Source organism: Camarhynchus parvulus, chromosome 8 (assembly GCF_901933205.1).
Source record: "Camarhynchus parvulus chromosome 8, STF_HiC, whole genome shotgun sequence".
In the NCBI taxonomy this organism is placed as follows: Eukaryota; Metazoa; Chordata; class Aves; order Passeriformes; family Thraupidae; genus Camarhynchus; species Camarhynchus parvulus.
Genome location: NC_044578.1, coordinates 23135068 through 23161147, shown reverse-complemented (window position 1 = coordinate 23161147; position 26080 = coordinate 23135068). Strand labels below are relative to the sequence as shown.

At 43.1% G+C, this 26080-nt stretch overlaps 2 protein-coding genes and 7 non-coding genes across 20 annotated transcripts; 1 reads left to right on the top strand and 8 right to left on the bottom strand.

Moving 5' to 3' along the window:
• Window positions 1-151: 151 nt before the first annotated feature.
• Window positions 152-26050, bottom strand: NPL (N-acetylneuraminate pyruvate lyase). 12 transcript variants are annotated; one of them, XM_030953215.1, is made up of 26 exons: window positions 25975-26050; window positions 24837-24883; window positions 24277-24319; window positions 23966-24012; window positions 23553-23585; window positions 23088-23178; window positions 22484-22508; window positions 22004-22051; window positions 21270-21315; window positions 20601-20633; window positions 20368-20407; window positions 19668-20202; window positions 11480-11598; window positions 10730-10842; window positions 9096-9190; window positions 8274-8342; window positions 6599-6672; window positions 6153-6240; window positions 5159-5216; window positions 5003-5078; window positions 3968-4060; window positions 3515-3663; window positions 3279-3325; window positions 2405-2489; window positions 2065-2104; window positions 152-975 (listed from the first exon to the last, which is right to left on the bottom strand). In XM_030953215.1, the coding sequence occupies exons 13-26, from the start codon at window positions 11529-11531 to the stop codon at window positions 824-826; spliced, it is 1191 nt and encodes a 396-aa protein (XP_030809075.1). In that variant the 5' UTR covers window positions 11532-11598; window positions 19668-20202; window positions 20368-20407; window positions 20601-20633; window positions 21270-21315; window positions 22004-22051; window positions 22484-22508; window positions 23088-23178; window positions 23553-23585; window positions 23966-24012; window positions 24277-24319; window positions 24837-24883; window positions 25975-26050; the 3' UTR covers window positions 152-823. The 12 variants fall into 12 exon arrangements, with proteins under 12 accessions (XP_030809075.1, XP_030809077.1, XP_030809079.1 ...); XM_030953217.1 differs by having other exon boundaries at window positions 20368-20633; XM_030953219.1 differs by lacking the exon at window positions 19668-20202.
• On the top strand, window positions 15817-19237 carry HEBP2 (heme binding protein 2). Its single transcript, XM_030953228.1, has 5 exons — window positions 15817-15991; window positions 17812-17896; window positions 17995-18130; window positions 18245-18410; window positions 18967-19237. The coding sequence occupies exons 2-5, from the start codon at window positions 17822-17824 to the stop codon at window positions 19139-19141; spliced, it is 552 nt and encodes a 183-aa protein (XP_030809088.1). The 5' UTR covers window positions 15817-15991; window positions 17812-17821; the 3' UTR covers window positions 19142-19237.
• On the bottom strand, window positions 20475-20549 carry LOC115906650. Its single transcript, XR_004060934.1, has one exon. It is a non-coding gene; the product is annotated as a small nucleolar RNA SNORD47 (small nucleolar RNA).
• LOC115906644 lies at window positions 21378-21453 on the bottom strand. The gene has a single exon (XR_004060928.1). It is a non-coding gene; the product is annotated as a small nucleolar RNA SNORD79 (small nucleolar RNA).
• Window positions 23414-23498, bottom strand: LOC115906653. Its single transcript, XR_004060937.1, has one exon. It is a non-coding gene; the product is annotated as a small nucleolar RNA snR60/Z15/Z230/Z193/J17 (small nucleolar RNA).
• Window positions 23667-23742, bottom strand: LOC115906656. Its single transcript, XR_004060940.1, has one exon. It is a non-coding gene; the product is annotated as a small nucleolar RNA SNORD77 (small nucleolar RNA).
• LOC115906643 lies at window positions 24081-24162 on the bottom strand. Its single transcript, XR_004060927.1, has one exon. It is a non-coding gene; the product is annotated as a small nucleolar RNA SNORD24 (small nucleolar RNA).
• Window positions 24391-24457, bottom strand: LOC115906657. Its single transcript, XR_004060941.1, has one exon. It is a non-coding gene; the product is annotated as a small nucleolar RNA SNORD75 (small nucleolar RNA).
• Window positions 25218-25296, bottom strand: LOC115906651. Its single transcript, XR_004060935.1, has one exon. It is a non-coding gene; the product is annotated as a small nucleolar RNA SNORD74 (small nucleolar RNA).
• Window positions 26051-26080: the final 30 nt, after the last annotated feature.

Below are 26080 nucleotides of genomic sequence, written 5' to 3'. Positions count from 1 at the left end.
CAACCTGGGATAGTGCAAGGTGTCCCTGCCCATGGCAAGAGATGGAATGGGATGATTTTAAGGTGCCTTCCATCCCAAACCATTCTAGGTTTCTCTGATTCTATGCCTTCCTAACCTGCATGACAGCATTCTGCACTGCCACATGGAGGTGCACAGCTCAAAAAAAAATGGGAGAAATAGCCACTTATTAGTGATCCAAAGCTTGCTGTTAAAAAAGGGACTTGTTTTTTTAATTTTGCATTAAGGTATATAAACACAGAGATGAGACAGAAGCAGGATTTTAGATGCACAGACAATGTCCCAGTGACTCTGATGAACAGATACCAGCCTGAGCAATGATGGTGTCATACTGCTGTTTAAATTCACAATGTAGTGTCCTCATGGACAGGACAAAACACAGCTGAGAGGAGGTAGAGACAAATCTTCCTCCTTTCTAGGCAAAAGTCATCAGCCCTCTCCTCCAACTGGGAAAATTTTGCTTTTTTTTATTAAGCAATCTCAGTCAGTCCTGGATCATGCAGAGCTCCAGGGGAGCAGTATAAAATATCAGGCCACATGTGCCCCAGCAAAGCCAGCCCTAACAGGAAGGAGCTTGGGCACAAGTGCCAGTTCCCTGAAAGAAATCCTGCCCATCATGTGGGGGATGTGTCACAAGGCAGAGAATCCCAGAAAAGAAACCTCCAGATGGACATGGAAGTGAACAACATCATACGCGTGGCACTTGAGGATGTGGCTCAGTGGTGGACTCAGGAGTGTCAGGTTAATGGTTGGACCTGACGATCTTAGAGGTCTTTCTCAGTGTAATGACTCCATGTCTCCATGATCAGTCACCATTAGGCCACACAATGCTGTCCAGCTTGGCTTTGGCCTTGATGATGAACTCACTGGAGGCAGCAACAAGAGGAAGCCGTGGAGGTCCCATGGGAATGCCAGAAACAGAGGTCATTACAGCTTTAGTCTGTGCAACACCAAAACCTGGGCAGACAAAAGCAAAATCAGGACATTTGCAGACCACTTTCCTTAAAGCAGCCTCAATAGAAGTGTCCAAAAAAAGCAGCAGTATAGATTTTCTGTGTAATCCAGTATCAACCAGGCTTCAAGCACTTCTTGGAAATGAGAACAGGATAACTGAAGAGGTAACTGTGCTTGCACACAGGAATGACACTGCAGTAACAATTACACCCACTTACTACATTTATTCATATGTAAGTATCCCCCAGTGCAGACTCACACAGAGCCAAGCCTTGGGAGTAGCAACATCCTGCTCTCTGCCCATAGCTCACGACCTCTTATGTACTTTTGGATATTTAGTGTTTGCCTCTTCATGTAAAGGCTAAAAAATAATGCAATTCCTCTGACTTCGAACCCAAGAAATACAACCAGGCTCTAAAGCTTGGTGAGATTCATCAGGGTTTGTGTATGTACAGGAAACCCACAGCAAACAGTTCTCTTCATTAAATGTCTGATATAATTTAATGTAAACATTTCCTGTCTGTTTCAGTCTCCCTAGACCACTCTGTTGGTTTTAATTGCTTTTTATATTTAAACTTGATATTGTTTCTAGAAATCATTCAATTTTAAAATATTTTGGCCTTGTACAGCCTTCAACAAAATTCCTGTTTAATCACAGCAAGGCAGGAGAGAGAAGTATGAGAGCTGTTCTTCTACTTGGGCACCACCATTTCAGAAAAATTATGGTAAAAATAAAGCTGGAAATGAGCTTTTGGAGATGGAAATAAAAAAAACTAACAAAAAATTCAACCCACAGAAAGAGTCAGGATAAGAACAAGGGTAAATCACAGAATCACAGCTTTAAACCTCTGAGATTTCACAAGCAGAAGGAAGGAAGGGAGAGTGGAATCTGTCAGGGATGCTTGGTCAGCTCCCTTTGTTGAGCTCCCAACTGCTACTAAGTTGGGAAACAGCAGATGCAACAGTTTTTCACTGCAAAATCTTTCAGGAAGGAAGTTCTAAGAGTACAGCAACATGAGAGTTTGAGAAGCAGAAAGTTTGCACTTTTAGACGTAGTGAGGGAAACAGGCAGCGTTTATCCAGTTTACTTACCCAGTTTGATGACAAAGTTGAGAAATTCCCCAGTGAGAAACTAGAAAAGACCAATAGTAATTTATTAACACCCTCAAATTTGAAGGTGTAAAAGCATCTAAAGCTACTATATTTATATTTTACATCATTGCTCACTTGCATGGATGAGATTAGAGTTGAAGGGTAAGTGGTTAAAAGGTAGTGTAGTAATGGTCAAAAAAGTGAGGGAGGTCAAAGATGAAAGAATTTTTCTTTGATAAAGCTGCCTCTGGTATGGATGAGAGAAGCACATGGAGAACAGCCACAGTAAAGCTCAAAGGGAAAGAAGGTTCTCCCAGGGAGGCCTGGGAAGGTGCTGTACCTGATACTGCTGTGCCAAGGCAAAGTCTGGCTTTGCAAAGGCTTGCAACATCAGATTGGTTTGTCGGCCCAAGTAGTTGTATGTACTGTCAAAAAAACAAACCAAAAATAGAATTGGTAAATGCAACGAAGGAACTTAAAACCAGTGAAACAAAAGAAGTAACCACAGGCTTTTGCTGTTGACATTGTCATTATTATGAGAGAAATTAGTGGAATTTATGTGGGGTGCAACCTAATGTCAAGCATCTGAAGTATGCCAAGCTCCATGGAAGAATTAAGAGAGCTGATTTCTCTTCCCAGTCCTTTCCAAATGGAACTGCTTTCCAAAACTAAAAATAAAAATACATAATTGGGCAATAAGGAAAGTCAATCACTTAATTTTCCAGTTGCTTGTTCATTTAATGGATTGCCTAGATGGGAACACAGGTATCACATAGTAATCATCTCATCAGCCTGATAGAAAGAGCAGAGGATAAATTAGAAATTAAATTCAGCAGAGCCCTTTTCCTCAGAGACTGCTCATGTGAACTAACAATTTTAACCTCTCTGGGATTTGGTTCCTTACCCAATGCAGATAGAAGTGATTACCTACTTCAAAAGTTGCCATGAGGATAAAAAGTACATTGAAACCTTTGGGTCAGCTTAGAAACCACAGCAATGATCACCCAAGGGAAAATAATCTGAGATCCTGGGTTATATGACTGTCCCATCACTAGGACTGGGGCTAGATTGTGAGTCTGTTTGCCTCTGTACATCCCTATCCTGCAAATCCTCCATTGCTGTGGCTGAAGACAGTTAAAGAAATACTATGCAGATAGTGGAAGATAAAACAGCACAGTGTATGTGTGAGGGGAAGAAGTCCAAGACATACTGACCTTCCAACTGCTCCATTTGCCCCTACTGCCAGTGCACCCAACAGTTGCTAGTTTGGGGTGGAGGGAGAAAAAAAAAGTAAAAAACAATTTACTTCATGTAATAAAATAAAGGAAAAAAAGGGGTGGTGGGAGGGAGCAGCAAAACTGCCTTCATTGGATGTCCAGGGTTACTTCTTCCCCAAGGCTGAAGCAAGAGAGTACTTTAGAAGAAATTACTTTTAAGAGAAGCTTCTTACCTCATCCACCCCATAAAGAAATTCAAACTCCCCTGTTTCATTCTTGTGTATGCACTGTGCCAGGTCCAAGAGGTCTGTGTCACTGAACTTCACTCCCTGGAAGGTGGGGATCTGTGCTTTTATCCCATCCAGCAACTCTTCCACACGAACTGTGCAGAACAGCAATCTCATATGAGGGAACAAAGGCCTGATCTGGGACAGTTCCCTGCCTTTCCCCAAGAGAAAGACTTCATATTTTACAAGTTGTTCACTTTCAGCCTAAGCCAGTAAACTGTACAGCTCTAAAACAATGAGTAAGACAACAAAGAGTATGACTCTTTTACCAGATCAGAAAAAGTTTAGGAATGAACGAGCAACAACACATTTAAGACTAAATATAAATCCATGCTTTCAGAAAATCCATATAACCTGCTTTCCAGAGCAAATCACCAAAGATCTGTACTCTGTACTTACCCTTCATACCTGTCAGAGGAGGAATGTGATAGTAATAAAATGGCACCTCAGGGGCTTCAGATGCAACCTTCTGCAAGAAAGCAACCAGCTCATCTAGAAGGAAAACAGTAGGGATCCCATAAGAGAAGGAGACCATCCACAGGGAGACACAGTTCAGATTCACAGCATGGGGGCCTCAGCTTGTGCACACACAGAGCAAGTCATACAAAACCCTTCACAGGTCATAAAACATTAAATGTGACATAAACCAGGAGAGGACCTTAAGAAAGGCAAAGACAGTATTTCTTTTAAACCAAACCAGTTTCAGTAGCTTCCACTCATTCTCTTACAGGTGTAACTCAGGCATGCTCTCACATCTGCCAGATCTGTGTGCCAAGTGGCCTCAGCAGGATCCCTTGTGTGCAACACAGGACAAGGGATCAAGTTCATGTTCACCTCCCTGGGGTATGGTGCTTTCACATGAATATTTCCATTCAGAATTCATTCAGACAACTTTTAATATTTCTTTTACAACCCTTCACTTCATGTGGTTCTTTTATGTTATTGTCAGGATCTTAAGGACAAAATAATTAGTTTGCAAGTTTTTAGGTAACCTTAGACAGACAGAACCAAACCTGATCACCTCAGTAACAAGAGCCACACCTGTGTATCAGCAGTTGCTCAACTTGGTCAGTGCCCAGCAAGGGTCACCATGGAACCAGCTGCTTCCTAGTGTGGCCCAGATCAAGCATGAACACCAAACTATCCACTCAGAACACAGACTAGTTAACTAGACCATTCTTTCCAAAAGCAATTCTTCTTCTTACAAAAGGCTAACAAAATACATCCCAAAAGACATCCTTCCCATTTCTTACCAGGACAATTCTGCTATCTCTTCTCTTTTAAAAATGCTTCTTGCAGGTTTTGTTTTTCCATTACAGTTGTGCAAACATTATTATCACAGTATTTTCCAAAGAAAGTACATGACATTCATCCTTTATCTATGAACAATGTTGGGAGGGCAATAAAAAGGCCTCAGCAGTCACATCTACTCACCTTTGTTTGTGGGTTTGAAGAAGAAGGGGGCTATGACAGCAATGCCATCAGCACCTATGGCTGCTGCGTGTCTTGCCTATAAAAGACAGAGTGGAAAGTATCTGAGGGTACATCTGCTTCGGTTTATCACACACAGAGTGAAAAATATATACACACCAGCTCTTGGCACTCTGGCAGATTCAGTGCTCCCACATGAATGATCACGTGGTCCAATCTGCACAAAAAAAAACAAATTCAGAAGATTTTGGGGAGGTTTCAGTGATGGTGAACTACCAGGCTGCCAAAATTACTTGCTTCAGCCCAGGCAGCCACAGAAGAAGAACCCAAAAAAAGACTTGAGCCTGGATTGACCTGATGACCAGAAACATGGATTAATGCTGACAGTGACAAGTGCTGGTGGAAGAAAGAAAACACACTTGTAAACATGAATCATGTGGGACTTCTTGCTGTAGTGCTTGCAAGGCTGTCAGGAGGGATGAATCTTAGCATTTTATCAGGAAATTGAAATGAAGACATAAAGGATTTAAGGGAAGGCTGGGAAGTGTAAAGGAAATCAAAGTAATATCTTTATTTTCTAAACCTATTTCTCTGCAAACCTACCAGAAGAGTTCAATCTCACAGCAGCACCTTTGACTGCTTGTCTGCTCCTGCAAAGGGAATCCTCCATGCTCTAGTCCATCAACCCCACTGCTGTTTTTCTCCTTTATATCATAGGAGACATGGATATAAAGGCTATGGATCTGAAGGCCATGATCCTTCACACCAGTTTATTTCTCCTCATTATCCTTCTCCCTCAAAACACGTCCTCCTCTGCACATCCTCTGACCCAGCATCCAAGAGAAAGGCATCAGTGAGGGGTACAAGGCTGTGACTGGTACAAGAAAGGGAGAATGAAGCTGCAATTGGACACACAGCTGCAGATCCAGATTGAATTCTTTCTTCTGTTACTAATTTTGTACTTTTAGGGCATGTCACACCTCAGCTTCAGTCACACCAAATAATGTAATACATGAAAAGGCCAAGTCCTTTCTCATCACCCTACCTCTCAGTGTACCAAAGAGAAGGATTCTCACAAGCTCTCTAAGCAACAGGAACACACACCAGATTATAACACAAGATCTGGAATCGCCATTCCCTCTCAGTTACTTACTTGTCTTTTCCCTGGCACATCCATTCTTCTGCCAACTGCTTCCTCTCCTGGATGCTAAGGGATAGGCCTTCTCCTGTTGTGCCATTCACTGTTTCAACACAACAAAACACAACACACTGGCTGAGGCCTCACCTACACATATGGGTTTCACTGAAGACAAGAACTAACATTTTTGAGTTGGGAAGAATCATTCAGATCAGTCTTCTCTGTCAACACAACATTACCTATTCTACTCTGGGAACATCACCGTATGAAGGCACCTTATTTCATCCCCCACAGAAATGGGGTGTGGGCAAAACCAGATGCCTGCAGTCTCTCAATTGGTGAGTATAAATGGCCAGGACAATCCCACATCCACATTCCCTCCCACTACAGCCCCTATTAGGTAAGATATCACAGGATTCCCATCCAGGTGAAAGGGCTATAACACAGTTTCTGTCACTTACCGAAAACATTCTTCACATTCTGCTCGTTTACCAGATAATCCACATACTGACGAATCACTGGGAGGTTAATTTTTCTGCAATAAAAAGAACCACAGCAACCATTAAGCACTCACTTACAGTTACTTTAAACTTAGTGATTAAGAAATAAAAAAAAAAACCTTGTATTTTGAAGCCCTGATTTTGCACACACAGAGGTAAGAAACCCCTGACATCTGTTTAACATCTGAGGGTAGCAGCTCAGCCTTGAATTCTCTCTTGCAGTTTCTCTTCCTCCTGACAAGTAGTTCACTGTTCCAAACTTTTATTGGGAATTGCTGCAGGCTTGTCAGAGCAAAGAACTTTTCTAGGATATATGAGAGATCAGGAGACACTAAAAACTTTTCTTCTTTTGAGGGAAACAGGAGTCCTCTCGAGAGCACAAAGTTATTTGCGCAAGAGCTGGCAAATGGTTAAACTGCTGGATGTTCTAACTGCTGGATACAGGCATCCGCTGGATGTGACTTTGACCTCTCTCTCATTAAAGGATGAGGAGAGCAACAGAATTCCCTGGCAAGAGGGGAAGGAGAATTCTCGGGTTATCTTCTACGCAAGACAAACTTATTTTGTTTACTAGTGTGTAATATTTCACTGTTGTTTTCATTTATCAAAAATACAGAACAAATCTATGGTTTGGAAGTCAATTCTGATGCCTTGATAGGTTTTACACAACATTCAAAATTCCACAGATGCCTTCTCAGAACATATCTGACAAGGACCATGCAAGTCCAGGCACAGGGCTCAGGTCACTCTCTAAATACCACGTTGCAATAAATTTGAGTCATAATTAAAAAACAAAAAATAAATCAGAAATAAGTTTCCTTTAAAGCAAGAATCAAAGCAGTGACTGCAATGGAATGAGTTCCCTGATTGGGATGGAGCCTTATTTTTCAGCACTTAAAGTGAAGCTCACTTTTGGAGATCTGTACTAGCAAATTTCCACTGTTTCTCTCAAAAGCATGTACAGATCCTGACATCCCCCACAAGAGCTCAGGGTTCTCTGCTGATTCCAAACAACTCAGTCTTGCAACATCAAACTGCAGTGAGAAGGCTTCTGTTTGCCATGCCTGCTCTGAAGAAAGCTGAATTTCAAGTTTCAATTTGATGTTATTTTCAAAACTGTGCTGTCCTTGCAGTATTTTCTTCAAGTTTAGACTAACTTCATGCACTCATACACACATGACTGCATGCATGACTTAGCCAAGATAGAGAGAAGTCTAAAAGGCCTTTGGATTCTGACAATTATTTTCTAGCTCTTGAGAGCTCTTTGTAACTAGGACTGCAATTTTCCTTAACAAATGTTAAAACAGTGCAATGCTCTACACATGTAACTGTGCTATGATTTAATTTGCACCTACAAAGCAATAGAAAAGGAGAGAGAGAGACTGATCCAAATGAGATTGATCCAAACTCAGAGCCATAGTACTTGCTGGCAACAGGAGGAAGCAGAGACAGGGGAATCTAACTCTGGGACCAGTTTAGTAGTTCCCCCAATCCCATCAGAGATTGATTTCAAAAAAAAAAAAAAAAAAAAAAAAAAAAAGAAAAAGGCAAGAAAGCAAGCAGATCAGTTCCAAATAAGAAAGAAGGAAAATAGGGGTGGAAGGAAAAAGTAATCAGTGCAACTTTGACAGCTCACCCATCCGGAGTCATTGGAGTGATGGTAGCAGCTACGAGACCCTCTAACTTCTTTCGGGGTGCCATTGAGCTGTTTGGGGAAAAGGGAATAACCGGGGTTACCGTCTCTGTTCAAGCGTTTCTGTGGAAGAGTAAAGCCCCCGGGGGCTGTGCAGCCCCGCCGGGCAGCAGGGCGGTTCTGCAGGGACCGGCCCCAGCCATTCCCAGGGACGGGCGGCGGGGGCTCTGCCCCGGCTCCCCCCTCACCTCGGGCAGCGCCACAGCCGCGGCCGTGCGGGAACGAACAGGCGGCAGGAGGCGGGGACAGCGGCAGCAGCTGAGGGCCGCACAGCCGGCCCTGCTCGGCCCAGCCCAGCCCAGCTCCGCCTCCTTATCAGTCCAGCCCATCCCCACCCAGCCTGGCCTTGTCCAGCCTGGCCTTGTCCAGCCCATCCTCTGCCTGCCCCGCAGCCCCCCATGGCCCTCAGCCCCACGGGATCCTACTGCCCAAGCTGCGTGCAAGAGATAAGGCTGGTTTGTTTTATCTGTAATTATCCGCAAACTTCAAGATAAAAATAAATAAATGAACCTTTAAATATTAATAGATAACAGGATGGAGACAAACAAAATCTTGGAATGATTTGGGTTGGAAGGGACCTTAAAAGGTCACCCAGTGCCACCCGCAGCCATGGGCAGGGACATTTTCCACTATCCCAGGTTGCTCAAAGCCCTATCCAACCTGGCCTTGGACACTGCCAGGGATGGGGCAGCCACAGATTCTCTGGGCACCCTGTGCCAGGGCTTCCTCTCCCTCACACGGAGAAAGCTCTTCCAAATATCTCACCCAGTGTTGTCCTCACAGCCCTGCTGAGGTGCTGGAAGCACTCCCAATAACAGTGCAGTGTCCCTGCTCTGGGACACACAGACAGATCCATGTCCCTGTGTGAGAAAGGCAAATGGAGCTCAGGCTTTCTGCTCCTGCCATGCAGCCCAACATGTGGTTTTACCAGATGTGTGTCCATAGTGGAGTGTGGGCTCCATGGCAGTGATGCACAGCACAGTCCTCCCCATCCCACCAGAACTGCAGCTGGGCCAGGATTCAAATCTGCTCTCAGAAGATCTGACCAGCAGACTACGAGCATCCCCTAAGACAAGGTACTGCCCTGAACAGATTCATTGCAATAAGCTTCCAAAAAATATTTTAAAAGATTGTCTTCAGTGTGCACTTTCAGATCCTCCATTAGAGCATGTTTTGAGAGCTCCCAGTGCCTGCAGAGAGAACAATCCCCTGTTGTGTGATTCAGGAGCACATTTTCCATGGATTCACATAATAACCTCAGGAGTTTGGGGCTATGGTATTCCTCCTCCACCCCAAAATATGCTCACCATAGGCTGTTTGCATGCAGAGTTCACTCTCTGGGTTTTTGCCTTATTAACAGCTCCTTACAAGTACATATACATCCCTCTTCTTAGAGGATCATCTTGTCTTCCAGAAATCCCCTTTCTCTAGACTCTCATTCCCACAGGTAATTTCTCTTTCTCCAGGCTCAGTAATTGCAGCTCTTGCAACCTCTGCCATCTCTCCAAAGCACCAGTGTATTTCTGGAAGTTCACAGACAGTGCTCTACAGAGCCATTTAGAGAAGTCCTCAAGATTTCCCGAGTATTTTAATGCAGTTTTAGTGCTACCTCATGGTGTTGACAGCACATTAGAGAAGCTTTACAGTAGCCTGGACAGGTTTAGAGCTACTTAGAACCCTCAGGAGCCAGAGATTGGCATAAAAGGGTTTTAGAGCTGTTTGGAGCTCCTCAGAGGAATTTTAAAGCCAGCTGCAGGAGTTGAGTTATACAGTAGAGATTTAGATGCATTTAAAGACACATTAGGGCTACTTACAGCAACACAGAGCAGCTTTAGATCAGTTTACAGGAACTCTGAGGTGCTGAGAAGAGGTTTAGAAGAGCTAAAGGAGTTTAGGGCTTTACAAGAGTTCTGGCACATTTCACAGGACTTTAGGGCTGCTTAGAACAGTCTATAGGATGTTTACATCGGTTCAGAGTGGTTTTAGAGGGCTTCAGAAGAGTTTTAGCACTGTCTCTAAGCAGGAATTCCAGAACTGCAGAAAAGAGTTCTAGAGCAGTTGCAAGGAAACTGGGAAGGGCTTGAGATCTCTTTTGAAGCATTTTACTGCTACTTTAAGCATTGTGTTTACAAGCATTAGTGCTTGTAAAGCACTAAACTCCTTTAGCTCTTCTAAACCTCTTCTCAGCACCTCAGAGCTGAGAAGTTTCCTTCAGACCTTTTGTTGTTGCTGTATTAACTTTTCCACTACTTTCCAATACACTGACTACAACTTACCACACCTGAACTTTACTTCTACTTTCCCCACATCACAATTCTCTCTACTTATATACAGCTTTTACAGCTGAGCTATCACATATCTCAAGGGGACTTCTGGTTTGGTTTACACTACAGTCTTACCTCTTTGTCTCTGCAATAAACAAATGTATCCAGACGTATTTTCCAGCTCTCAATGCATTTTCTTTCAAAGACAGACCCAAGTCTATTTCCAGAGAAATATGAAGTACTGAAGCCTAAATGAAAATTCAGAAAGACAGTACCTGTTAAAGTGATGAAATTCTCTTACATACCATCATGGCTGGCTAGTATTCAGAAGTACATCATTTGGGGAGCTGATGTGATGTCATTATGTATGTATGTATCTATGTATCTATGTACCTAGCTACCTACATTTACTCTGCTCTCAATCTAAATGTGCAAAAATCAAAATAAATACTGACCTCCTGGATATTAAATTTTCATTTTAAGTTATTAGGTTTGCTTTTGATTCTACTTGAAAACTTGCCAGTTTAACTGTTCTATAGTTAAGCATAACCTGGAGGATTTTCCTAACTTAGCATTTTGTTAACTGTCTTACACAGACATTCCCTGCTAGGGAGTCAGAACTACAAGCTCTTTAAAGTCCCTTCCAACACAAACAGTTCTGTGATTCTCTGATTCAGGTTGCTGCGTCTGTCACATAGAAGATTTTTTAACATGCCAAGTTATTAATTTTTTAGATGTTAAGATGCTTCCCAATTAGCAGTAAACAAGAGCATAATCCAATTTATGTCTCTGGAAATAGAAAGAACTGTCAGGGTGCACTGGAGCCAAAGTGACCACTGGCAACCAAGAGAGGATCAGGGATGTTCCTCTTGAAGGAAAGCTCACCTCTGAACACAGCCAACAGTGCCACCCGCTGCAGAGTGCAGCACTGGCTCATTCTGGGAACACACAAGAAGAGAGCAGGTTCCTGAAGAATCCATCTCTGAAGGTCTTACTCACATCATCTAAAGAACAGAAGTGCCCATCAAAACCCCACACCTACTACCAATATCCCCTCTGTTAGATGATGGGAGAGTTCTGATATGAACCACACTCATGCCAGCAAGATGAGGAAGAAGCTTAGGAGATAAACCCTCAGCTCAGTTACCTCTTCATGCCTTTTTGGAAGAGGAAATTATTTTAAGGAAAATATTTCCTTTAACATATTAATCCCTACCCTCTGGGCCTGTTTCCATAATGTCTGGATGTTCTCAGGTTCCTGGGACTACACAGAGAAATCCTGAGCTCTCAAGGGCAATTTCTGCATATTAGGGTCTTTTTCAGACATATGGGGCTGTTCCCACAACTTCAGAACCCCTCAGCAGAGTCAGGAGCTTAACCCAGGTCCTTGGCAGAGGAGCTGCCAGGGGGTCTCAGTCCATGCAGCATATAGACTGGAGTAGGCTGCGAATGAGAGAGAGGGGGAGAGAGGAAGGGAAGGAGGGGGCCAAAGGAGGTGAAGAAGAAGAGAAAGAAAAGATCACTTTAAAACTCTGGAAAGGGGGATCAAAGAAAGAAAATGCAGAGCCCACTGTGTTTCTGCCCAGGCAGCTGTCACCTCTTCAGAGCTGTGTTTGCAAATAAGGTGTATTCTGTCACAGTTTAGGCCTAAGTCCCCTCTAAACCATTAAAAAAAAAAAAGCAAAACCAGCAATGCAATAAATTTGTGTCAAGACTTTTTCTTCTAGCAAGCATTGTTACCTCTTTCCCTTTATGAGATATTCCTATCTTGAAGATAAAAACTTACCTTTTTGCATGTTCTTGTTTCTGAGAAGAATCTATCAGTAACAGAATTTGGATGAATTTGTAGGGGAAGATGAATTAATTTTCTCTCAGCAATCAGAGAGGACTGGAAGTTTCTGTGGATCTAGGCAACTTCTTTCACTGGCTAAAGTTTGCTGAGACAATTGCTTGTGGAGTTCAGTTTCTAGCTAGATCCCAGAACAGATCCATATTAAAAATAAGCCTTATTGTAGAAATAAATCAGTGAATAAAGCAGTATATAAAGCTGAAATAGCTTCTCTCTGGGCTCCATACACAGAAGACAGGAAGGTTTAGAAATGTTTTTCATGGCTGCTGGAAGCAAGGATTCATTTAAGATTAATTCCCCAAACCTGGAATGGTTTCAAATTGTGAGCTTCAACAGAGAAATCTTGGAAAATGCCAAGTCAGGAGCGCTCTGGAATGGTGTTTGGTGTAGGAAGCTTTTTATTTGGTCAAGGGCAGCTAGTTCCATGTTTTCTCTGATGAAGTGAGCACAGAATCACTCATTCAGCAAGATTTAGGTAACGCTGTCACTGAGTAAGCAAGAAGATGCAGTAGTTTCACATCACTTGTAACAAACTAACTGAAACCAGGGAAAAACATGGACAAAATCCACACACACATTTCCAGAAAGCAGATGACTTTCGGCTGAAGGTGAATCCAATAGTAACAAATTCCCCTCCTGATATAAAAATGTGTAGGTCAGAGCATAAGGCCTAAATACCACCTCACTGCAGTTATGGCATAGATTGCCTTTCCACAATTTCTAAGAATAAGGAACCTCCTTGGAACAGTACTATAGTACATTCAACTGCTTCTTTAGAAGATGGTGTGCTTCTGCTTGTTCATTTTCCATGCTGGGAGTGAGAACATGATATAAAATAGAGGCTTTCTTTACAGCAAGGAGGCAAGAGGCTTCTTTTGGGAGATGAATTTGCAGTAAACCACAGTTCATCTAACAACATATAAGGACACTTCTACTGCCCTGGACAGCAACTACAGTAACATCACATGCTCATCTCCTTTGCTGTGAAGTGACGCTTCTGCACCATCAGATGAGCATATGTTTACAAAAGTAAAGGCCATTTATATGTGGAGAGACTCAGTTCTTTTAAATTAAAATAATTGTCAAAGATTCTCTGACAGGCTCAAGCAGCAATGCAAAACTGCTTGGAGCTTTGTGTTGAGACCACTTGATAAAATATGTGAGTGGTCTCACATCCCTGTCTGCCCCTCACACCCCATTCTTCCTATCACACTACAGACTTGTCAGCTACAAGAACATGACTCAGAGTTATCATTAACCCCACTTAACAACACACTTTTTTCCTGGGTTCCTCCAGCCCTGACATAATTAGGTCAGTGGAAAAGATTCCTGCTTGTGCACACAGTCTGTGCTTGCCTCTAGGGACAAAGGTAACTTAGAACACAACTGCATCGATGTGACAGCAGCAGCTGTAGTGCTGCCACACAGCAGATGGAAGCAGTTTTGCTGTGGAGAATGTTGCTCAAGGTCTTGTTACAGAGAGGAAAAGTGGAAATCACAAGTGATCATATCACAGGTTTGTCCTTGTCCTTATCCAATCAAAGTTATTACTTAAGTACCAGTTCATTACAGTGCTCCTGCCCAGATGAAGACAGTAAAATTAAGGTCCAAACCACACACCTTTATCTGCTTGTGCCCTCATCTCTGCTCCTTAAGGCAAGGGAACAGAAAAACATCGCTTTGCTAGCTGTTCTAGAAAATGCCAGCCAAGTCCCAGACACATACTTATGACATTACACAGAGGTCAAAAGTCACAGAGCCTTTGAGACTTAATGGCTGCTGTGTGCTTGGACTTTCCTCTACCTGGAGGTACCAGTGAGAAGTGTGTCAGGTTGCACCATAATCCCATCCCCATTCTCTATGTTTTGGAATGAATATAAACGGAATACATGTCCCCATGCCTGCCCTACTGTCTCATACAGCTGTTGACATGTTCTCTCAATGTTTATGTGTAAAAACAAGAGTGCTGGAAAACAAGCTCTTGGGAAAACACTGAGGATTGTTCTCCAGCCTGGGGGGGCTCCACCAGGAACAGTCAACTCTTTGTCAGGGACATCAGCTGGACACACAAACTCACTGGGGGTTTGTTCTGGGCCTCTCTGCTTCAGAAACCAAATGAGAATCCACTTTGGGCTTGTCTTTATTTACAGAGTTATTGCCCCCTTTCCAAGGTAATACTTCTCAGTGCTCACCATTAGGGTAAATGTGTGGAGATTTGCCAAACTATTGTTGCTGTGAATTGTTTTTTTATATCTGGAGTAGTTAAAAAACACTTGCATCCCTGGTGTGACAGGGTAAGGTGACATCTCACCTTACCCCAGCCCATGACTTTGTATGCCTATGGCTCCTGAGTAAAAACCAAGCAGCTTCTGCTCCTCCAAACACCCTGCTGCTGTTCCTGTTTGATCCAAGCAGAGCACAGGTAAAATGGAGAAATATTTTACTCCATAAAATACAAAGCACAAAGCATGCAGAGAAGTGGTTACACATTTCAACCTGTCTGAATAAACTCCAGTAGCAAATAACTGTATGCCACCTTCTTCTGTGGCTCTGGAGAGATTTGTGGCTTTAGAGATAAATTCACAATTGCTTTTTGGCATGGTTTTACTTCCCTTTTCAGAACAGGAGTGTATCACACAGCATCCTGATGAAGTTCTCAGCAAGCAAAGTGGGTTTTCTGTTAAAAGTCATTCCCAGCTATTGATGTAAAATGTCCCAGAGAGCTCAGCTGAATTTGGCTGCAAGGAATTTGCACAAACCATGACAAACTGAGAGGTGTTCTCAGAACACAAACTGTGCAGTTTAATCTGCCCTATTGTGCTGGTACCAAACGCTGTCTGGAGCTGCAGCTGGCTAAATGAAGAGCCCAGCTTCGCTGTGTGTATTATAAGCAGGACAGGATTTCACAATAGCTTTGTATAACCCCTTTGTGCAGATATCCAAGGGCTAAGAGGGCTGATTAACCTCAAATGCCGCTCAGAACAGCCAGCCATCAGAGAACACTGTCTGTCTTTCATAACATGCCAGCAAAAATCTCGTGAGGATGGTCTCAGCAGAGTGTGCAGCCAGATTTCTACCTACCCTTCACCCCTGTGGTAAAAAGGAAAAGCTGGCATTCTGTATAGCACCACTCTCCCATAATCCAAGTCAGGTGGGGGGAGAGACACATTATTTACGTGAAATCCTTTCTCCCAAAGCACAAAACCTGCCACTGACCCTGTCATAAGTGGGCACACAGCCATGGCAAAGAGGGGAAGTTACACAAGGGTGCAGAACTGTTTATGGAGCCAGATCACACACTAGTCCCAGTGTTGCCTTGTGGATAGTAGGTGGGGCCTTTGGCATTTGCGTGGGGGGCTCTCCAATGAGACCCAGAGCAGGACAAGGCTCCAGCCTTCTGGTTTTCATAACAGTAGCCCCCTCCAGTAGGGTTGAGGCATGGGAGGAGCTTGCCCAAACTCAAATAAACACTGACATGCGGCATCTTATGAGGATGTGCAGCCTCCACAGGACACACTGCAACAGCTGGAAGGACAAGGACTGAAACTGTAAGTATATCTACCTTCTCCACTTCCTTAATAGCACCAGTAGTCTGTGGAGTGGCATGTTCTGGCTACACTTGTGCTAGCAGTGTAACCTGCTGCCTGTCCCTTTGGCCCATGCATTAACAGCTGCAGAAAATTAACTGAACACCCTATAAACATATTTATATGAATAGATGGACATTTCAAAGTTCAGCTTTCCTGTACATCTAAAAAAATTAAACTGTATCTGGAGGATTCTTCTGCTTGTCTCTCCCATCCTAAACCATTGTTTTACGTAATTAAAAAAAATATTTCTAACATGCAGTCACTGACAGTACAGGCCATTAAATTACAAAATCCTGAGCTGTGAGGTCTACCCAGTAGCTACAGAAAGGTATGTTGGGAAGCAGCTGGAATTAGCCAGTAAAGAGAAACCAGCTCGTTCAGTAGCTAATGTAAGCATGAAGCAGCAGCACTGTCTTTAAAGTGGCAATAAACTGCTGTAGAAGTTGCAGTGTAATTGCTCATATTTGCTTGTAATGATATGGATTCCTGCTTTACAATGCTTTGTTGATTTGCAAACACCATGGACAAAGTTCTATTAATAGAGTACAAGCGTGCAGCAGCCCCTGGTGACCATCGCTCTGGTCAGGTCTGCTGGAGATGATGCACCTTCCAGCTGGGACAGGGAAGGAAACAACACCTGCCCTTACCACCAGCAGCTGTGTCCAGCTGTTTGATTCTGACCTTCCCTTGATCTGTGGTGACAACTGAAGGTGCTGCTGGAAAAAGCTCAACAATGAAGTGGCTCCACATATTACTTATTTTACAGACTCTAAAGGAACCCAGTACCACCAGGGTTTGTGACCTTTTTTTTATGGTGTGTTTTAACAAAAACTTATCAACCTCATATCCCAAGAACTCTTTGTAGCCACCTCTAGGCAGGGTAGAGAAGGGGATTAATAGAATTCAACAGTAGTCCAGGTATTCCGAGAAGATGTAACAGCCAAGAAAGTAGATAAGTAGCACAAGGCAGTTGATTTTACAAAATTCACATTGTTACCCAAGAAACAGGTAATTAAGTCATAGTCTGAGAAGACAACATTCTATGACCTAAGAATCCAGATAATAACTGAATTATGTGCTCTTTGCAACATGATGGGTGAAGGATACTGTAATGCAACACAAGGCAGAGACTGTCAGAATGTACATTATACACTACAGTCTGCCTGGTTAACAACAGAAGTAGTAAATGGAGGCCACTAAAATGTCAGCATTTAATCAGATCTGATCATTTTAATGCTGGTTTTGAACATTTTCACTCCCTTTGTTTGGGACAGTGTTTTTGTTTTCATCTTTTTTCCTCCCATGTGAAGGCTATAAAGGAAATAGTTATTAATGGAGAAATGCAGAAAATCTCATCTACCCACAGGACTCTGAGGCTAAAAAGCCTTTAAGAAAGACATTGGCTATCATGAGAGGCCAAATAAAGCTGAGAGCACAGTCAACACCAGATCACCCACCACACCACTACTGCTTTTTCATCCAGAACCAAGCAGACTGAAGTGAAGTCCTTTTCACTTACAGATTTCCATAAAACTCCCTCTTGCAGGATCTCACTTTGCCCTCAGGAAATACTTTTTTGTCATGGAGAAGCAAGGGCAGTGTATCCTGAAAGAACACTTCCTCCAGTAGAGGTAGTTTCTTGGTCCTGGTAGTCTATTCCTGCAGGGCTAAACTGCTTTCAGCCTTTTTTCAGGCCTTCCACCAGTTCAGCAACAACTGAAAATCCCTAGTGCCATATTAAATTTAAGAGATGCCAATGAAGTGTGTCTGCCTTCCAGCTCTGGCAAGATGATCAAGTCCTTCAAGCAAACATTTCTGTCCCTGGACCTGCAGTCCCCTCGCTGGAGCTCAGCAGAGGCAATGGTAACTACAACAATACTCATATGCCAATTTGGAAAAAGTAGCTCCTAACATCTGTCAACACTCAGCCCATGGTTACTGTGCCTTTTGCTACCTTTCAGGCAAAGGACTATGAACTGCGTCAGTATGAGACAGCAAAGTGGGTCAGCACAGTCATCAGGGGGGAAAGCCAGAAGGAAGCAATGCGCCAGGGCTTCTGGAAACTCTTCCACTACATCCAGGGAAAGAATGAAAAAGGTAAGACATGCTGGTTTTGAAAGAATTAAAAATAGTTAATGAAAACAAATAATAATGAACAATAAGAGGAGCTGGGAGATGCAGCTTAAGACACCTGGTTTTCCTTTCCTCTAGAAATGAAGATTGATATGACTGTGCCAGTGACCTGCCTGGTAAAATCAGGCTGCACAGACTTCAAGATCTCTTTCTTTGTGCCATTTGAACACCAGGACTGCCCCCCCCAGCCCACTGACTCAGATGTGTTCATTGAAGAACGGAAGGCAGCAGCTCTCTTCGTCCGGTAAGCAAACAGCACAGCAGACACCACGTGAATCCAGGGCAGTAGCTGCTCTCACTTAAGTGTGGGCTGCACTTTCTTAAGAGATGATTAAGTGTGGATAGACCCCGCTGTTCAGTTTTAATTGCAAAAACCCAGCCCTTAGGCAATCTTATGCTTGGGTGTCTTACCACAAAGACAAGTGACCAAGCTGTGAGACACTGATTTTTTTAAAGACACTTAAAAATTGCATTGAGCTTGATATAGAGATGAAGCCTCCAGAATCATCTTCTGAAGACTGTTTTACAGAACATCTAAACTGCTCTCCCAGCACTTTATTTGTAGTCCTGAACTGCCACAGAATACACAGGGCAGTTGGTACTTGGATGCTTGTTTTAAATCTTACCTTTGAAAACAGCATAAATACCCATGCTGCTTGACTGCTAGTTCTGCATGGGTAATTACTAACTACAAACCGCAGCACAAGTGCCCAAACTTGCTTTGCAAGTCTGAGCAGTCTGTCTGTGAAAATAAAGCCAGGGGCTTGAGCCAAAACACCTCCTTTTCTCACTTTTACCAGGTCCTTTGGTGGATTTGCCTCCCCAGAGAAGTATGCCGAGGAAGCTGATGCCTTGGCCAGAACCTTAAGAAACAGAGGCCAACCATTCCACGAAGACTTCTTTTATACTGCAGGCTATGACAGTCCCTTCAAGCTCTTTAACAGGCATAATGAAGTGTGGTATTTTAAAAAGTAACACCATGGGGGAATATTAAGAGGCTACTAATCAGCTCTGGATGAAAACAGACCTTATTATTGGCTTTTTAGTGCAGAAGAGATTTAATTCACATGTGGGCACAACATCCAAATTTATTTTCTCTAGAATGAAGTACTTTTCAGGATAAGAACATTTTAAAATGTAATTCAAGATCATGCCAGGGGGAGTGGGTGGGAAACATAACAAACTTACTCCTATTGAAAGATTCTAAGCCACACTAATAATGTGAAAATAATCCTGCTGCATTTTAAGTATGTAGTTTATTTCTCATTAGAAGTACTCAGCAGTAGTTGAAGTGTTATGGAAAGGGAGTTCTTCATAACTGACTTTCGTAAGTTGACTTTCCTCATATTGACATCACCTCTGAGACCAGGGAGGAATTTAAATAATTTTTTCAGAGAAGCAAGCCTCCATTAAGAAACATTAGAAAGCAGAAACATCTTAGCAGGCCTTAGTGACTTATAAACAGTAACTGTTGTTAATTAGTATTGTCAAAATCTCCCACCTCTCCAACTTTTTTCCCTCCTGAAGACCAAGTGTTGCGTTTAAATCCAGAACCCTTGGAAAAGGGTTACCAAGTCCAAGCTGTACACTTGTTCTGAGAAGATCTGCACCTGAACACAATACCAGGATTACCGGTAGACTATTACTTAGTAGCAAATATACAACTAGTAAGTTTAGCTCTCTCCTTAAAACACCTGAAATAGTCCCTAAGCTATTTAGCTTTCTCTAAATATGGCCCCCCCTTGCAGCCTGCACACCAGCAGTATTTGACACCTCACTTAAGACACTTGCAGGACTAGCATCTAGCCTAGTTTAGTCCCTGCTCTAAATTAAGCATTTTAAATTTAAATATAGCAGCCTGAGGTACTTTGCATCAAGCTGTTCCAGCCAGAAAGGAGGTCACAATGCCAGGTAGAGTTTACAGATTTTTATTCACTCCAATCAACATCAGGCAAACATTACCAGTTAGGTAAAAACACATTGGCTTTTTTAATGCTGTTCATGCAAGTGTAACCCATTCATCAGCAATCTTCCACCTATTAAGACAGACAGAAGAACCATTATAAGGCACCAAATCAGCACAACACACTTGATGGGAACATCTCAGACCTTAGGATTTCATCTCTGTTCAGTGAGAGAGTTCAAGCTAAGGTTATCATCACTTGTTCCAAGAAATACATTATTCCATCAGTTACACTCACCTCCATTCTTCATATGCTAGTTTGAGAGTTGCCTCTTCACCTAAATCAAGAAAACACAGTTAGCATATGAAGCAGAATAACTGCTAAAAGCTCCACAACAGCTTTGTAACCTCAGACAGAAGTGGAACGGAAAGGGTGATATCACAGGAACTCATTTGGCAGAATCAATTTCATCAGTGGCTACAAATATTTCCAGAAGTTTTTAGTACAATTCGTCTGTTGTGTGGACTTACCCAGGGAGGCTGCAGACACAGCACAGTCCCTTCCTGAGGAAGAAAGAAGTACTTTCAGAATAACAGACAGCAGCACTACATGTAAAGTTTATTTATCTATTCATTTCTATTCACCAAACTTTTGCCTAAACGGAACCTGACTTTTAGCTGGCATCTTACAAGTTCAACTTGCAACACCCAAATAGGATACACAAAGCTTACAAATCCTAACTTAACTGGAAATACAAAATTCCTAACACTGGAAGAATCAGGGAAAGTAAAAATCTACTACTTTGCTTTGTGATACTGTCTCTCCCAACAATGTTGTATTTTGTGATTTTAAATACCTAAAATACAAGTCCCATGGCTTTAATTTTTAAAGTGTTTGGGGTATTCCAGTTTGTTTGAAAACAAGTTTGTACAGCAGTAATCTAGAACTTGAGCTACATTTGTGTAGAGCCAATATAAAGATTAGTACTAACAACTCTGACAAGTGACAGCCACAGCACAATGTTTTTATTTTAATTCCAGAGTGCAGTGTTACAGTAGTGCCCACAGAACAGTCAGATACAATAAAGGGAAGACAAATCAGGTATCTTATAGAACTAATTTTAAGCACCACTATTTAAGTGTTCAGCACAAAAAGACAATACTCCAGAAATTATTAAACCCCATGTATTTTACACTTACCTCAGGCACACTTATCTTGTTTCTTTAACTCCATGCAAGCTTCACCCTGTAAAGAAGGGAAATTGTACTAACACACTTTTGGCAGTGGGTTGAGAGTGTGAATGTGGGTACTGTTTCAGCACAAGAGTTCTCCTCAGCCTCTTTCAGAGAGATTCCCATTGCTTAGAATTCATCACAAACAGTACATGCCAAGAGGAGCTTCATGTTTAATCTCATGACAAACCCATTAAAAGGGGATCTGACCTTACTCCCAATCACATCTTCATTAACATCACCATAAGAGCTCTGATCTAGCCACTGAGATAAACAATTTACCACATAAGCATTCATGATCAGTGCTATATCCCCTGAAAGAATCCACTAAATTTAAACAGCAAGAAGTTTAATGGCAATTAATTGTACTGCATTTGTTCAGCCCAGAATGTGTGGCAACCTGGTAGCACAGAGCTTTTCTTATTAAGTAGGAATTCAAGTAGTCCATAACAGTTACATGTTTAAAATGGTCACCACTATTTCTTTTTAGTCACAGAAAGCAGTAATTTTAAGATATGCAGCACCTTGGGGGACTGAATCCTGCAGGCTGCTGGCAAATCCAGGTTTTTTACCTGGAAAAGGTAATAAAATCAAGAACCCTGCTTAATGGTGCAGCCAGCCCTGTAACACCCAGGATCTAGTAAATTCCTCATTCCCTGTATCATAGTTCTGACAGTCACACTCATATGTTAGTAACTTACTTTTGCTGGCAGCACTACCAGGTCCATCACTTCCCAGCTCCATCACACCTGGATCAAAGCAAACCATTAGCACAGCACAGAACCAAGCAAAGGAGGAGAAAACCCAAGTCAGGTGCCTGCAGTCAGATAGAGCTAATTACAGACCTCCATGATTGAAGTCAAGGCAGTCACATCTCATCACACAGGCAGCTCACACTGTCAGCCCCTGGGCAGCCCTGCTAGGCTGCTATGGGCAAGAGGGCAAGTACTTAAATAGTGCTATCAGAGCAAATTCAAGAGGAGCTCACTGTGATGAGCTTAGTGCACATCAGCCTGTCAAGACTGGCCTCCAGCCAGCAGCTCCCCTTTAAAACATCCTCCTGTTTTGACTGAGATGCAAGCCACAGCCAATGGGCCCCATGCCCCCAGCTGACAAGCAGTTAAATATTTATGGGCCTATGTTGAAATCCTAATACTTAGGAAGTAAGAAAAAGTACTTACCTCACCATGAGAAACATTTGGAAGCCTGCAAAGAAAAATTTGCTATTAGGCAGGGTCCAGCAGGAAGTTACAGCTTTAAGAACAGTTTGAGTGAACTACTGTATCAGGGTTTGGTTGATTCCTCCTCATGGGGATCAGAGACCTGATTCAACATCATTTACAGTAGGCTGCAACACTCCTATCCCCCTTCTGAAGGCAGGTTGTAATAAAGCCATTTCCCAGCACTCTTCAACACTGAGATATTCACTTCTCACCTCACCAATGCTGAAATTGCAGCAAAGAGCAAACCTTGCAACTGCAGAGTTCACTGACATGAAGTTTGTGTAACCAAGCAGTGCATATTAAGGATGACCATTTTGGACACTAAAGTCACAGTAATGTGGCATTCACCATTTAGTTTTAACAGGAAAATTCTAGAGATCATCAACACCACAATTATTTGATGCTCTTACAGAAATTCAGGAAATACAGGAAGCTAAAGGCATACTTAACAGCACTAATCTTTGCCTCACACCTTTTAAGCACAAAATGAATTTATAAGCGTCTCTAAAAGCAGACCAGACAAAAGCAGCATCCAGCTAAAAAATGAATGGTTAGTAATTACCTTTAATTAGGAAGGCCTTGTCTTCACCAACATCAGTAACAGGTGAAATGGTTTCTCACACCAGAGGCATGGGGCTCATGTCAAGGGCAGCCTGCAAAGCAACAAGAAACTTTTAGAACCTGGAGCACTAACACCTGATTAACCTTATTCTGCTACGTTTTGTGCTTGACTTCACAACCACATCCTACTCTCTATCTTTCTATTCATCTTACTGGTTTTTATTGTTTAACCCACTTACTGGTCTCCTGAGATAAATATAGAGCAAAAAAAAAGTGTATCCCCTTCAGCTTCCCACATGATTTGTTTGAACTAGCCTAAGCTGCAGGAGGCTGCATCAGAAATTGGCGAAAGACAGAAACTGTGATCATCACAGGTCATCTGCTGAACTATGCACTCATCACACAGCAGCCTTTGCAGACAGCAGGGATTAAATGAGTATTCAGATTTCAGCAGCGCAGTACTTACCATGTAACAGCCTATAGTTGAATCTCCCAGTGCCTGCAACAGCAGAAAACAAAGTCAGATCCCTTCAGCCTTTGTGCCCAAGCCCACAGGCCCAGCTGGGAGATCACAAGAGCCAGATACTTCAGATAGGGGCGAAGCACTGAGTGTTCATCACAGGATATTCTGCTGAACTATGCAGTCATCACTGTATCTGCTCTGCAATCACAGCACCAAGCAATCCCCTCTTGGGACTGCTGTGACAAAGACATTTCCCCAATTAAAAAAAGAAATATTTAGAAGTTTGAAATTTATACTAGCAAGTATAAATTGTTCCCAATCTTAGTGAAAATGAACCATAAAACACATGCCATCCTTACTGCAGTGTTTTAACAGCTCTGTGGAAGAAACCTCTACATGAAGTGCATATTTCTTACCAGGTGATGATGTTCCTTCTGCATCCCTCAAGTGCAGGATTCAAATCCTAGAAGTAAAAAACTTGTTAACAGTCTATTCAGCAGTCAAAGCATCGAGGGGAATTTGAAGTGGCTGTGCCTCAGAAAACTGTTATGGTGGTACAAGTGCTCATCACTCTCTTGGTCAAGAGTAGCAAATAAGTGTCATCACTGTGGCACCAGAGGGATAGCTTTACTCAGGGAATTCAGCTGACATCATCAGAGCAGAAGATGCTGTCTAGACAAACACTAAGCATAATTTTACATTAAATTTTCAAGAACAAATTTTTTACCTTGGGAAGAAGTAGTATTGCGTCTCCACATTTGGGGGCAGATCTGAAAGAGATACAAGAGCTGGATGGAGATGTTTGCAGAACTAGGGAGCTTCTCTGGCAATCACAATAAAAAGCCTCAGCATGGAGTTTTCAGAAATCACTTCTGTCCACTACTCTTATACTGAAACCATCATAGGCTTTGAGGTTTACTCAGTATCAATCCCCACAGTTACCCATTTTCTACACAACATATTCCAAGCAGTTTTCCCAAAATATTTACTGCTGTGAACAAAGAAATGGCAATAAGGAGAGAAAAAAGGGCCCTGGGGGTACTCTTGCAGTCTGGTTACAGTATGAGCAGTAGTTCACAACAGGAGCCTCATAAACACTCTCCAGGACAATTAAACAGGTGACTTTTTCCGGCAGAAAAGTGAGGCCTGCCCAAGACACCACAGGCAATGCCTGAATTACAACTGCTGATACTGTAATTCCCTGATACAGTAGCACCCCAGTCCGGTTGGTGTACATAAACCCAACACTTGTTAATTTTAACTCTGAATTTCAGAAGCAATATTTACCTGCACTGAAGCCACAGGAAGGAAGAGTGTAGCTGATACATGTTGAACTGAAAACAAGAAAGCATTTTAGTTTTTCGTTATCCAAAAAGGATGCTATATTCACACATTACTTTGAAAAATCCAAGCAACACCCAAAATACTTTGAGTCTTATGATTTCCCCTGATGCAATCTAAATTTTGGCTCTTTAAAGGACTGAGGCCACAAAAAATAGTTGCTATTATGTATTTTTAAGCGGGATGGGATCAGTAAACTACTTTTGTTTGCTACAAAATCAATTCTGGTGTATTATCACTGCGGGAGCCAGGCAGGCACAAACTCTGGCTGCTTCAAAGGCCCAGAGGTGTCTCAGCCTTCCCGGGTAAGGCCACCAGAAGTGTTCCATGCCCAGCTCAGATATGTTGGCATTCATCACCCTCTCAGATGTCCCTACCAACATAGTTCTCATCACGTGCTGAGCATACAGAAGCGAAGTGAGCCACTTCTCTTTAAATGTGCCGAGTCAGGACTTACAAGGACCACGGAGTCTAACTCTCAGACCCGCACACGCCAAGTGTCACCGATGTGCCTGAGCACTGAGCGAATGTTTCCCAAAGCCCGGCAGCGCTGGGCAGTGCAGCCAGCCCTTAACCCTCCTACCCTGCAGGTACATCCCAGCTGTGCGGGGATCCTTAATCCTTCCACAACGCTTCCGCTGCTCTTTGCACAATGCTTCCCCCTTTACCTGCAGAATCAAGCTCCTTAGAGCCCGGCTCAGTTTAAAAAATGCCAGCCCACAAAAAGCGGGGACCTATCGCTCGTATTTACAGTGGGCACGTGATCCCGAAATACTGCACGGCCCCATCCCATGCGCAGCAGTCTGGTAGGCCAGTACCCGTAACTCAATGCCTGAGGCCTTCCACTGACCTGGTACTCCCCCAAACCCGTGTGGGCTCCACAGGGCCTCCCTTGTGCAGCCCCAGCGCCGCCATGAGGCAGAGCCCCCGGCGGTCTAGGCCGCGGACCAGGCCCGGCCACGCAATCCACCTCAATCCTCCCTCGCCACCTCCCATCGGCGCTCGAGCCGCACCCGCGGGGCTCCTAGGCCGCCCCCCGGAGCGGCACCGGCGCACCCCGAGCGCGGAATCGCCCCCCACTCACCGGCGGGGGCCCCCGAAGGACACCCGCCCCTGAAGGCCGTGGGAGCGGAAAAGGCAGAGAAGCCCCAGCTCATGCCTTATATAGCACGGGTCACGTGGTGTGGCCG

Bases quoted from the DNA above. Each gene is read 5' to 3' on its own strand.
- NPL (XM_030953216.1), bottom strand. From the start codon at position 11,531: ATGAGCCAGTGCTGCACTCTGCAGCGGGTGGCACTGTTGGCTGTGTTC. The intron at 6,241-6,598 runs GTAAGTGACAGA...GTGTTGAAACAG, and splicing joins GAATGTGAAGAATGTTTTCG to TGAATGGCACAACAGGAGAA. The intron at 3,664-3,967 runs GTAAGTACAGAG...TGTTCTGCACAG, and splicing joins TCCTCTGACAGGTATGAAGG to TTCGTGTGGAAGAGTTGCTG.
- HEBP2 (XM_030953228.1), top strand. From the start codon at position 17,822: ATGATCAAGTCCTTCAAGCAAACATTTCTGTCCCTGGACCTGCAGTCC. The intron at 18,131-18,244 runs GTAAGACATGCT...CCTTTCCTCTAG, and splicing joins CCAGGGAAAGAATGAAAAAG to AAATGAAGATTGATATGACT. The intron at 18,411-18,966 runs GTAAGCAAACAG...CACTTTTACCAG, and splicing joins GCAGCAGCTCTCTTCGTCCG to GTCCTTTGGTGGATTTGCCT.